We start from the raw sequence: 14,041 nt of genomic DNA, 5'->3' as shown, positions 1-14,041 counted from the left end.
GCAGGTATCATGGTTCTGGGTGTGAGTGAAGGTAACTGCAGGAATTAAAAACCACAGGCATTTTGGAATTTTATTACAGCTGTAGACAAAATGAGAGAGATAAAGAGGAAGGATGATTGTTGATGTAAAGCTCCCAGGGAGGACAATCTTCAGTGGACTCAATACGGTTCACACTGTGGTGCTGACTTTGCATAGTGAGAATCTTATTTTTTTTTTCCAATGTGCTCAGTAGTGATTAGGAACTGGAGGATTGATGCCATTAAAACCCACAAAAAAGATGATGTATAAGCCAAAACCAATTTATTTATTTATAATGAGAATTAACTGCTAAGTATGCTATAATACTCATGTCAGCTGGCTAGCAAATTTTCTTCCCACAACAAAGTTTATATGGGAACATAATTACAATCATATTACTTCTTAGAGCATGGGGTCACAGCAAAGGGAGTTAGGTGGCAACCTTAATGGCTAATTACACAAACTGGAATGGCCTGATGCCTCCGCTCCACTGTACATAGACCTACGAAATCAGCTCTTGGTCGATATCCCCTCTCTTAGTCTAGAGAGATTACAGATGCCATATGGCTCTTTAATCCCCCCCCCTTTTCTAGACTCCCTGAAGACCATTATCTTGTTAACCATTCTTTCTTCAGACTTATCATAAAATCATTAGATTTTATCTTGCTGGATGGCAATCATGTAGCAGATCTGCCTCCCTAAAACTACAATCTTGATTGGACCTGGAGGCTCCCCAAGCCTTTGTAGTTGCAGACTACATCTTTAAGTAGGTTATAGCTCATGTGTTCTCAGTAGATTTTAATTAGTTGCACTCTCAGAGAAGTTCACTTTGGTATAAGTTTGGGGGCAAACGTCTGTAGAACTCTATGCTAAATAAAGAGTTTATTCTAGTTGAAGTGAATGGTGTCATTATAACAAATATTGAAGGGGTAAATAAAATGGTTGCTAGCTAGTAGGCAGTAAAGCATTATCCCAGTATCTTATTCATATGCTCAGTATGCCTGTTGGATTGTATCACATAGAGCATAAGAATTTCTTGTCTGAGAATTCCTCAACAAGGGGCTTCTAGAAATTAGAGGTTTTATAGCCCAGAATTAATGATCTGTTCTGAGAGGCTCTGAAAACTGAAGGTTTTTTGGAGAAGAAGGTGATGTTGCTGCAGAGGGAAGGTCCAAACAAGAAATAAGGTGATGCATCTTTGTGAGAGAGCACACAATGACAAATTGTATCCCTAATATAAAGAAAGATTGTGATGAAGCCAACTGAATGCTACCATCAGCATTCTGGGGCCATACTGGGGTCAGTAAGGAAAGTGACTGGAGGCTATTGGGTTAGTTCTTTATTACAGAATTGGTGGTGCTAGATCAGGATACCTCCAGGCAATTGCAAGACACTTAAAGTTCAAAAAGATCTATTTGTCAGAGGCTTTCATACAAGCCCAGTACCACATGGGAATTTCTTGGCACAACTGGTCTCCTTGTTATGAGAGCATATGGAGTAAGGTGGATGTATAGCAAACTGTTGATAAAGGAAACCTCTTGTGAATGCAAATAAGGATTGGCACGGTGGTTAGCGAGGCATTGATGGACAAAACGATCTATTTGTTAGTGCTACAGGATGAAAACAGTAAGGCCTTAGCTGGGTTTAAGTACTGTCAAAGTTAATATCATTCTTCAGGAACAAGGTCAAAGTACAATGACGCTTCATATTCTGAGAGGTCTTGATGGTTGCTAGGAATTACTGATTTTTCTTCAGGAAATCCATTATGGGGACATACATCAGCACCAAGAAGCAAGGAACAGAGGACTGATGATTACCAGCAAACATCAATTATCACTGCACATCCTTAACATTTTAGAAAATTGTGTCTCTCCAACATGGCACTACTTTTGTTCAGAAGCATTAGGAATCCATACACAGAGCTGGCTGCTGTGTGCTAAAACCACAACACTAGCAATCAAATCCTCACTTCTTCTTAAGTTTTATGTATGGATGGTGTTAATATATTTGCCCCAGGATTTTTCAGATGGGACGGTTCAGAGAATTGTCTACCATTAATTGCTTTTCAAGATTCTCAACTAGATGAGGCTCCCCAGAGGTGGTCCATAAGGGTATAGAACTCAACATTTGGGCAGTGATCCCAAATGGTGACCACACTAAGGCCTATGGAGTCAGAAACTACTACAGGGTCTGACTCTATGTCTTTAGTGAAGATTTATTTAGTTAGGTTCCCTTACCTGCCAGGTATAATAGACATAGTAATTATGATAAGACTCCTTCCCCAACTCTCACTAAATATTTGTCAGAGGTCATTATCCTAGACCATTTTGACTTGGCTATTAGACATACTATAACCTAAAAAAGGTTATTGAGGAAGAGGGGAGGAATCTGGAATTAATAGGGCCTTGCTAAAACATGTACCTGCCTGAAAGGCTAGTTCTCAAGGAAGTGGACCAACAGTTCCAATCAGAGTGTTCAAAAGGCCATGCCATCTGGTTAGTCAATAGCCAAGAGATCCAGTTTTTTGGGTAAGCAGAAGTCTTTAAATGGCAACAAAATACATAGCTGTATTGAAAGGTAGTAGAGCTGTGTTTCCATGAGGGTTGGTTTGTGTTGAAGCTGGCCTCTCTTCAATAGGTGGAGCAGGTTCCAGCCTCCAGTAGAAAAATGTTGGTAGGATATGAAAAAAGAAAAGAAAAGAAAAATGTTGGTAGGATATGGAATGCAATTAGGAATTCAACCAAAGGCCTTAAACCAACAGGGAACTAGAATATAGACCAATGAGGGTGAAGGTGAAAGTCTTGGGCCTAATCTTAGTCCCAGAAGACTTAGGCCAACAAACTCAACCCAGATCTCATTCACTGGAGGGAATGGAGTTCCCAGTGTACTTCCAGGGATATTTTCATTGGCTTAGACTGGCCAGTTTTGCCTACAGAGTTTCAGTACTCTTGGGTTATTGGTTCCAAATGCAGAGAGTGCCTGCGAATTGTTTTCATCATTGTTGGGTTGGGTTTGGTTTGGTGATGGGTCACCAAATGAACAAGATCTGATTATTTAAACTCCCAGAATCACATAAGTTCATGACTGTCCATGAAGTGGTATCACAGTTCCCCACCTGTATTTGAAATGTTAATGCGGGATATAAATTAATAAGGCTGGAGGTGAGAGGGATATAAGTTTACAAAGTGACCTGCCTGGGCTCTCTTACTGGCGAGTTGGGTTATTTATCCTTGCTGGGGCCCGAGAACGTTTGGCAAGGCAATCTGTGGTGAAGTGACCAGCCTGGCTGCAGTAGAGGCACAGCTGAGCTTCTTGCTGGCGGGCTCGTTTGGCTGGGGTGAGAGGTGGCTGGCTTCCACGCAACTGTATAGGCTCTTCCTTGGCTGATACATCTGTGGGGCTGGAAGAGGGTTGGTGTTGGATCAGGGAAGCCAACACTGGGAGCTGCGTCTCTGACTGTAGGAGCTCTGGCCTGTCACTACGTTTCTTGTCCAACTGAATACACTGAGTGATCAGGTCTGGAAGGTTGCCCATCATATCTGTGTCACTCACTTCATCCTGGATGGAGTCAGCTAGTTCCTCTTGGAAGTGGTCCCTCTGAGTGGTTTCATTACAGCTCAGATTTTGAGCAAGGAGATTGAAAGTAGAAGCATTCTGCTGAGAGGAGTTGTCCTCTTTGTTCATGGGGTCTGTTTCCTGTTTTGTAGGCTCACCAAATGATTGCTGGAACTCAAAAACAAACTTTTCATATTGTTTCAGCAAAGTGCTCTGGTTAGGCCCAGATATGACTCCACAACTTTCCATCTGCTGAGCTAGGTAGTTTAAAAAGAACTTGACTTGGACATCATCTGCAGGATTGGGGATCTTGACGGTCGTCAAGAGATTGTCAGGGTCACCATGAAACTGAGAGAGATGCTCAAGTGAGCAGGGTACAGACATCAACGGGGTGGCCAGGGCAGGCATGATTTGGCCCCTCAGTTCAGGGTTCTCTTCTGTCAGATGCTGTATTTGTGGCTGCAGAAACAGATTTTCTTCCTGAAGAGAGGAATGCTCTACCTGCAAGGTAGGTGGTGTTTCTGTGTACTTCTCCATTGTACCTTCTGGAATCAAGTGAGACTAAGGAGAACTGAGTGCCAGTATTTGAAACCAATGGGCAGACAGTAGGGTTTCCTCTGTTATCAGAGAGATAGTATCAGAAGCAAGTAGCCAAACCTGCTGGCTATGAAGCAGTCACAAGGGGACACTGAGAGCTGAACTGGAGAGATGCCAAAATTGTTGTCCACTACTCAATGTTGTCTCTTCTCATGGAGAATGTCAATGTTCTGCACATTCAGAAGTGACAAATTACCTTAAGACACATAGAGGATTTGGAATTAAGAAGACGAATACAAAAGTCACAGTAGATTTCTCTCCCCACCCACGCCTTGTATACAATATAGGGTAAATTTGCCCTCAAACTAAGCCTTTGATTCTCAAGTACCTCTTTTTTATCAGTGAATCAAAGAATTTTACAACCCAAAGTGATCTTAGAGGTTATCCAGGGCAAACTCAGAATTTCATGAATGAGAAAACAGAGACCCAGAAAGGTAAAGATGTTTACCCAAGGTCACACAAGTACGTAATATCAGAGCTGCATGCTCATCAGTACTGCTGTGTGAAACAGCACTTCCTCCAGGACCACAAATGTGTTCATTTGTACAAGCTACTTGGGCATGATGAGGGCTCATGCCCCTTGCTATATAAAATGTGATCTGGAAACCAGTACCATAAGCATCACCAGGGAGACTGTTAGAAATGCAGGCTCTTAGGTCCCACCCCAGACCTACTGAATTAGTATTCCACTTAAACCGATTTGCCAGGTGATTCAAATGTGCATTGAAATTTGAGAGAAAAGCTTCTCTAGAGAGGATTTAGTCCTCATTGGCATAATCACTGGTTGGACTTGAACCTCAACACCCCAATCCTGCATTGCTGTGGCGATCTGATTGCTTCGGCGATCTGATTGCTGCAGTGGCAGTTAATCCATATTTTTCTAGATTCCTAGTCCTTATCTAAGGTCACATTTGGTTGTCATGGAGATGATTAAGCCGCCACAGGCAAGATGAAGAGGTGAAGTTGGAAACTTAGTAAACAAGAACAGAGTATTCATAGAAGTATAAAGATCAAAATGTTTAGCAGTTATCCTTGCATTGATAATAAGAATAAAGCAACCCATTAAAGTTAAAAACTAACCCCAAACATATGGCACATCAGTTGAACTATTGTGCAGCATAATTCCTCTCATGGTCCTTCCCTTGTGTAGCACACCATTTAATTGTATCAAAATCGGCCACTAGAGGGCAAAAATGTGTATCCTTGAATGTAAAACTTGATTCTTTAGGTTTGATGGCTTCTCCTGTCTCGATCTATGGAAGAGATTATTGGAAGACTGAAATTGTGTAAGATTGGTGACCAGAAACTTAAGCAAAGACTAGCATTAATCAGTTGGATGACACAGAAGAACTCATTTGGGTCTCCATTTCCTCTTTCATCTAATGAGGATGACTATCTTGTCTATTTCAGAAGGGTGTGGTGAATATCAATGAGACAGTAGATAGGTACTCTGAGTGGCAGAGAGAAAGAGAGAGACAGAGAGAGACAGAGACAGATGCTCCCCCAATTTTTTCAATGCAGGTAACAATACCGTTGGTCAGGCTCTTCCTTTATCGCATATTGCAAAAGTAGGGAGATACTGTCATATTCTTTCCTTCTTTCTTTCCATAACTCAACAATCTAGTCTTGCTATTTTCCAGGTGCCCATCCATGAGTTTATTGCTGCCAGTCTAGCTAGGTGTCAATTGAAAGGTAAGATGTTAGTTAATTAATTAATGAGGGTTAATGATTGGCCTTTCTCAAGGCATTCCCTTTGTCCTCAAATTTTAATGTGCATAAGAATCAACTTGGTCTTAATCCCCAACAATTCCTATTCGATGGTCTTCTATTCAATAGGTCTGGCGTAGGTACCAGGAATCTGTACTTTAACAAGCTGCCCAGAGGATTTCTGGTGTTGGTAGTCCCTGTGAGAAAAGCCACCCAGATGAACCTCAAGGAATAAATCCATATTATAGCATCATAGAAGAGTAAGAATGGGGAGAGGACACATTTGGAAGTAGGAGGCATTCAAATGACATAGAATAGGTGGTAACCTATTGTACTTCTGCATAAAGCCCATAGAGCTCACACTGTTCTTTACAACTGTTCCTCTCTCTCAGACAGTAGACTGCAAGAGTTTAGCATGTAGGTTCTAGAGTTAGACTGACCTGGGTCCAAATCCTGGCTTGGCCAAAAGTTGCATGGCTCTGGAATGTTATTTAACCTCTCTGAGAATCCATTTCCAAACTTTAAAATGGAGGTGATTTTGGGGTGCCTGGGTGGCTCAGTCAGTTAAGCTGCCGACTTCGGCTCAGGTCACGATCTCACGGTCCGTGAGTTCGAGCCCCGCGTCGGGCTCTGTGCCGACAGCTCAGAGCCTGGAGCCTGTTTCAGATTCTGTGTCTCCCTCTCTCTGGCCCTCCCCCGTTCATGCTCTGTCTCTCTCTGTCTCAAAAATAAATAAACATTAAAAAAAATTAAAAAACTAAAATAAAATGGAGGTGATTTTAATACCTTCTTCACAGTGTTGTAAGTATTAAATGAGATGAAAAGAGATTAGCACAGCTTCGTGCAGATGGCACGGGCTTCATAAATGTTAGCTACCATTTTTCTAGGTCCGCAGTCTGTTATCTGACTGTGTTTTAGAATTTAATTTTTTTTGAATTTTTGAAAGGTAACACGGAATATGTACTGCTTATTATATAACACTCCCAGTTGTATCTGGGAAAACATCCCGTAATTAGGCAATTAACATTTCTGCAGGAAAATAAATGTCTAAATATTCATACTAAAAGAGATCAAGACTAGGTTTATGTCAGTTTAGGTCAGATTTGACACCAAATTAATGAAAAAATATCTTCCATTTTATAGAGCTTTTTGATTTCAGAATTGAAGATAAGGGATATGGCTCTCTCTACCAAGCTCCCCTGTTGGTTGGAAAGTATGACTATAACTTCTCTGTTCCTGCTTTCTGCCCTTTCCTTTGACCCTCAGCAGTTCCAGACTATCTGTAGAGCTCTCCTGTTTCTTTACAGAATTAGGTATTCAAGGTGGCAGAGCATTAATTTTTCTAATTATGTAACATTGGTGAAACACTTGCTAAAATTGTAAGCATTTGCCCAATGTAAATTCTACAACGGCGCTGTTGTCAGTGGCAATTGCTTAATCCCTCTAAGAAAATCTATCTTGTCTTATCATTTTGGAAATTGCTCTCCTTTTAGAGGTCAGTGGCCTTCTATTAGATTGTCCCAGCAGATCATGGGGTAAAGCATGCCAGTCTGGAGATAAAGCAGACTGAGCTGGGACCTCAAATGCACAGACTTCAGAAATCAGACTAGTGAGCCTGGACCAGATCTGACACAAAACTGCATACGTTTAAGCTTTTACTTGATTGGTATGTATTTCACCTACAAAAACAACACAAAAATAGGTCTAGTAAACTTCTACAGGCAGGCCATTTTGGTGTTTGTGTTCCATTTGGCTCAAAGACACGGTTGACAGTTTCCCTGCATATGAAACTATCCGTACTGGAGTCCCTTGAAACTCCATTTGGAGAAGAGCCTGAAGTACCTTGCCGCTTTTAGTAGAGCATTGTGACCTTACAATACCTGATTTTCAAGCTCTTCTACCCAACACTTTGGAGAAGTTTTGACCTATTGCCATGCAACTACCCAGAGCACTTGCATTTTTCCCCTTGAACTCCAGACTTTATAAGTAAGGGAACTTGTGGCCATGAGAGCTAAACTGAGACATAAACAATCCTCAAGAGGTAACCACAGGGACATACTGTTTAGACTTGTCTGGAGACTTGGATGGGACCCTAGCTCTGCCACCATCTAGACTGACAACCTTGGGCAAGTCACTTCCTCTCTCTGGGCCAGCTCCTGTATCTGTACAATGAAGGAATTGGGTTTCTCAAATTTTATCACACATAAGAAATTCTGATTCAAAAGAGTTAAGAAGAGACCCAGAAATCTGAATTTTCTATAGGCACTTCAAATGATTCTGTGGTAAGAGGCCTTCAGATTTTACCTTGGGAATCTTGGGTGACTGACCACACAGAGCTCTGACATTTGTCAGAGGTTCTCAAGTTTCAGGGTACATAAAAATCTCTTGGGAGTTTAACATGCAGCTTCTTGGGCTTCACCCCTAGACAGTGTAATTAAGTGGGTCTGGGATGGGACCAGATAATCTGCATTTTAATCAAGCTCCACAGACGATGCTGATGCAGAAGTTTCTCTGGTAACACTTGAGAAACCCTAGGTTTAATACTCTCAAAAGATCCTTTCTGCTTGAACACTATCTACACTTTTGAAGGTAGAGAACATTTGGCTGCAAAAGTGGCCCCTGAGGTGTGTGATATGTGGATTGCTTCCTTCCAAGGCTCTGCCTGAGTCTGTATGGTCACATGCAAACAGTGGGCTAGTGCAGGGCTGGCTCGGGCAAGGTGAAAAGTAACTGGCTTGGGGGCAAGAGAGAGGGTCACAATTGAGCTGACCCTGCTCTCAGTCTCTATGGTTCCTGCTGGGAGGTTTGTAATGCTCTGCTCTGCCTGGGGTGGGGGGGCAGAAAAGCTGTCCATGTATCCCCATATTAGAGAGAGAGCAGCAGCCCAGCTGGGGTCAATCTGGTCATTGCTATGACTCAGACCTCATACCTTCCTTTAACCTTCAACCTTTCTTCTGGCTCTGCTGGACCCATGCTGGACCTAGCTGCTTATGAAGTTACACATGTCATGAACGCTCCCTACAAGTATCCCCTGTTAGTTTCCCAGCAGCCTTCCAGCTCCATGAGCCTATTTAACATTCCTCCTAAGATCATGTTTCCCTGTCTCCTCCTTCCCCCGCCTACTCCGCTTTGCCTACTGTCCCTGCTGGCAGCCATAACACATGGCTGAATGTCCCTGTTTAGTCACCGGCCAGAACTCTAACTGATCGTCCAAGCAGTACATGACCCATTTGCACCATTCATTTCTCTCAGTGCAGCAGAGAAGACCTAGAAGGAACGGGTGAGTTTTTTTTATATGAAGGAAAAGACCTGGAGGCTGGTGGAGGGCAAGATGAGCCACTGGGCAGGTATCATAACACTGTCACAGAGTATTACAAATAGTTATCAAAATATAAAAGAGCATTACATGGAGTCAAAGAAAAACCCCAAAGAGAGACTCCATTTTGCCTCTTTATTGTACTTGCCTGTTTAATTTGGCCCCTGAGTGGTACTGACATTATACGGGTGGTGAAATGATGACTTCAGTGGAAGTAGGAGGTTTGCAAACTCCTGAAGATCAAGTGCGCTTAGAACTTGCAGCTCACAAGAGATGTTACGACATATGGCAGATAACCTCTACAGCAGGACTGGCTCTGAGTCTCATTCAAACCTTCATGGTGGGCCCCTGACATACCGGGAATGCAGAGGTTTTGCATCTGTATTTGATAGGAATGGAAAGGACAAGTTGTTTTTATCCAGTCGTACCGGACATTGTGTGGGTATTTGCGGTAATAATACGTGTCGTTTCTTCAGTGACTAATTCATGTCAGCTTATAGACTCTAATTGGTACTAGCTGTCTGGAGCCTTATTTAAAAGTGTCCTGGACCTGGGGCCGGGCTCACTGGTAGAATGCCGTAAAGCACTGCCAGTGTTCGCCACAGACAATGGAGGAATAAATGCAACATGCTGAACAGGTATTTGCCATCTCTCTACCAGACCACATAATCCTCACAGCAGTCTTGTGTAGTGGGTATAATGATTTGCGTTTTACACATAAGGAAATGAAGCCCCTACTTCCACTTCTAAACATGTAATCCTGCTCACTTCTGCTTTCAAGCTCTCTCCCCTCACCGGAAAGCCAATTACTTTCTTCTTCCTATGCCCAGCTCGCATTCAGCCTCCTTGATGCAGCTTCCTCTCACTACCCGGGCCCTTATTAATACCTCCCTTCCCTGAGCTGTGTAAGGACACATTGTTTGAGCCCTCCAGGAAGAAGTCTCTTTCCTGTGAACCCCCATACACTTTGCACAGTGCTGGGCCCGCGAGCCTTATATAAATGTGTGTTCATAGGTGGGGCTAGGAGAAAGACAAACAAAAGAATCTCTATGAGTAGTCTGACATGAAATTAGGATAAGAAAAATAAGATCGAATCTAGTCATGAAAATCTTGTCAAAACAAGAGGAGGCTGAATAAGCAAGCAGGGGCATCAAGTCTCAGTAGAAGTGGTCTGGACTTGAGAGAAGGGCCGGCAGGCCTTGCTATCACGAGTTCTTAGCTTTTCATTCCCCTGTTTTCCCTTCTTCCTTAAGCCCCATACATTTGGTAATCTTGTTATTTTGCAATCAAAAATAAATGATGGGGACTGGTAAAGACTTCTCTGCTACTTCTAGGTTCAAGAAAGCAGTCTGAGGTGAAATAGGTAATGGGGATTAAGGAGGGCGCTTGTTGTGATGAGCACTGGGTGATGTATAGAATTGTTGAATCACTATATTGTACACCTGAAACTAATATAACATTTTATTCTAACTGTACTGGAATTAAAATAAAACATGGACAAGTGTTCAGGATGGTTTGGATTATTAAATATCACAGCTGTCACATAATGTAGGAATTAAGCTACTGTTGAAGCTCTGAAACTGAAATTCAGCAAATATGTAATTATTATATTTTATATTTTATTTTGCTAAATATATATAACATAAAAGTTAAAAAAAAATAAAGCAGTCTGAGAGGATGTTTTGCATAACTGAATGTGCACCTTGCTATGTTTTACAAGAACAATGTGATAAAACATTTTAAATTGGGACAATCTCAATAAAGCTGGGTTGAGCTGTTATCATACCCATCTAAGCACCATCTAATCAATATGTGAAGATATTAAAAGAGCAACCAAAAAGGAATTATTAGTTTCCCAGTCCCATTCAGCTTCACTCTCTATGTGTACAAAGATTCAAATATCTTAAAAACCACTTTACGTTCATTATTTCATTCAATATTGACTGCAATTCTGCCATTTTCCAGGTCAGAAAACCAAGGCACTAAGATACTAAGTTAAATCCAGGGGCAAGGAGGAAATGGGATACATGTATAACTGTCTCCAAAAGACTCTCATGTAGAATACTTATCCTCAAGGACAAGGAAGGAGCTAACTGAAAATGCACTTGGGAGGGTGGGGGTGGAGATGGGATGAGTGTCTCCATAAAGTAATTTATGGGTTCCACATCATTGGAGGAATGTAAGCAGAGTTAGGATTACCACCTGGTGAGGAGTTAGAGTGGGGAGAATAAGAAGGCATCGTAAGGATGATCTAGTCCTTTCAAAGCTATAGATTCTATAACTTGCTTGAGGACACAGCTGAAATGTGGGCAATGACACTAAGAGTTGTTTGCAATCTAGAATCTGATCCTCAAATTCACAGTCAACCTGAACCTAACCCATCTTGCCTATCTATCTGCAAGCTCCTATTCCTGGAGAGGACTCAGTGGCTAAGGTATGGTAGGACTTGTTTATCAATTTGAGGGATTAGCTTGGTTTCTCTGTCCATTCCCAACGCCCCCGTCATTTCAAATAGTACATGGCGTTTGAGTAAACAATTAGGGGAAGAGTGGAAAAATTCTGATCTGCAGATCTCAAATAGTCATAAAATTAGCCCTTTAAATTTGAAATGAAAGGTCTTCTCCTGCATTCGTGCTCCCTGCTGTCTCTTTCATCTTTAATTCATTAAATGCAATTCACTTAGTGCTGAATACCACTTACAACTGCTGAGCTGACAGAGTTTAGCCCACTTAGATTTAAACATTTTTTGCATTTCCAGGTCCTTGTGGTGTGCATGCAAACTGCAGCCCTATTCAAGGTGGAGAAAACTTAATATAAGCAATTTAGTATATATCATGTTTTTGAATTACAAGAAGCCTCCTAATAGTCAATAGTTAGAGAAAAGTATCAACTTTAGAGATGAAGAATTTGAGTCTCAAGAAATGGAAAAAGATTTGGGTCATGGTCATGTTTATGAGTCTTATTGCTAAGTTCCAATCCCAAACCCCAGTCAAGCTTTCTCTCCCTCCTAGCCTTGACGATGAGTAAACAAGAAATACAGGGATTATATAGTGCAGAGGCAACCTTTTAGTGTCATTCAATAATCCATAACATCTAGGGGCACCTGGGTGGCTCAGTTAAGCATCCGACTTTAGCTAAGGTCATGATCTCACGGTTCGTGAGTTGAAGCCCCAAATCAGGCTCTTTGCTGACAGCTCAGATCCTGAAGCCTGCTTCGGATTCTGTGTCTCCTTATCTCTCTGCCCCTCCCCTGCTCATGCTCTGTCTCTCAAAAATAAATAAGCATTAAAAAATAATAATAATCGGTAATATCCCACATATATGCAGAGAACTGTATGTGATCTAAGTATTCTTCTCCTATCTCATTGTCATTTTGATAAACTATGAAGTAAGCAAGGTGTGTATTTAACACCTCCTCCAACAGATAAGGAAAGAGTTGTCTAAGGACATACAACTGTTTAGTATTAGATCTTAGACTAGAATCCTCAACTCTTGCTCATAACATTATGTCCTGGAAATAGATTGAACCAATAGAAAAAAATCATTCACTCTGGATTTAGACAAAATTTAGATTAAAATCTCAATCTGAATTCAAAGCCAAAGATGTGAGACCTTGGGCAAGTTACCTCTTTGAGCCTCAGTTTCTACATCTGTAAAACCTGTATTGCAATGTAGCTGTGATGAGTTGTCTTGCATACAGCAGACATTGGTGATAGAAGCCACCCAATATCATATTTTCTGCAGACACTGCCCCTAGATGTTATGGATATAACATGGGTACCGAATATCCTTCTTACCAGTTCCAGTTTCCAACTGGGGATTCTGCGGAAGGTAATTCTACCCAAGTCTCTTGGTGTGGAACAAATGGCTTAAGCTAAAGCTAACTCACTTAACATATAACTTGCCTTAGTGTTTCTTCTTTGCAACACTCATATCACTTGTAATTAATTGTTACATGCCTGTTTTCCTTACTAGACTATGAGCTAATTAAGATAGGAATTAACCAATTTCATTTCTGTGTCCACAAGTGCTAACATATTTCCTTACATATAGAGGTGCTCAGTAACCCTTTGTTGGATGTATAATATCTGCCTATGACAGCCATAGTTAAAACTAGATATTAGCAAAGGTAGTCTTACTTTTCCCCACTCCCTATATATCACTTCTATTATTTTTCTCTGATGTGAGTGCAAAACCCAGCCCTGCTCCAGTGTATCTCAGCATGTTTTTGCTGAGATGCTTGAGTTAACCAGATACAAATATAGGCAAAGATTTATGTCTATGGGACTAATGCTCTGCAGGCAATACTTCAGTCCCAGTCCTGCACTTCAATGACCTTAGCCAGAGCACTGAGAAGACTGAGAGATCCTCGAGAATGTACTTTGCTTGGATGAATGGGTTGTTTAGTTTCTTAGAAGAGTTTCAGTTTAGCCCAGGCCCTAGGTCAAGACAATTATCTAGCAAACTTAGAAAGAAAACGGATGCAAAATAATCCAAACAAGAGTTGTTTAAAATATGATATTTTCAACCACTCTTATGTGAAGACAGGAGAATCACTTACCTCTCAGATGTTGGGCTCCAAGTGGAATCAGGCCACAGTGGGACAGATCCTAGGGGATGGGAAAAGGAAAGTAAGAAGAGATGGGATTCTTTAGCATCCCAAACAGCATAAGCAACCTTAATTCTGTGCTCTTACTGTTAGAGTGCTCTGTTTTCACTGGCTGACATGCTCCAACCCTCTGACACTGGAACAGACACAGTCTGGTAGAGCTTTGGACTCTGCCAGTTGAGAGCTGTGTGACCTTAGGTGTACTAATCTCTTTGAGCTTCATTTTCTTTCTTTCTTTT

The 14,041-nt window shown here is 41.5% G+C and overlaps 1 protein-coding gene across 1 annotated transcript; it reads right to left on the bottom strand.

The window, feature by feature from the left end:
• Positions 1 to 278: 278 nt before the first annotated feature.
• Positions 279 to 13,818, bottom strand: RTL4 (retrotransposon Gag like 4). Its single transcript, XM_058713380.1, has 2 exons — positions 13,755 to 13,818; positions 279 to 4,366 (listed from the first exon to the last, which is right to left on the bottom strand). The coding sequence occupies exon 2, from the start codon at positions 4,108 to 4,110 to the stop codon at positions 3,223 to 3,225; it is 888 nt and encodes a 295-aa protein (XP_058569363.1). The 5' UTR covers positions 4,111 to 4,366; positions 13,755 to 13,818; the 3' UTR covers positions 279 to 3,222.
• Positions 13,819 to 14,041: the final 223 nt, after the last annotated feature.

This window comes from Neofelis nebulosa, chromosome X (genome assembly GCF_028018385.1).
Source record: "Neofelis nebulosa isolate mNeoNeb1 chromosome X, mNeoNeb1.pri, whole genome shotgun sequence".
Lineage (NCBI taxonomy): Eukaryota > Metazoa > Chordata > Mammalia > Carnivora > Felidae > Neofelis > Neofelis nebulosa.
This window is presented reverse-complemented; position numbering and strand designations above follow the sequence as displayed.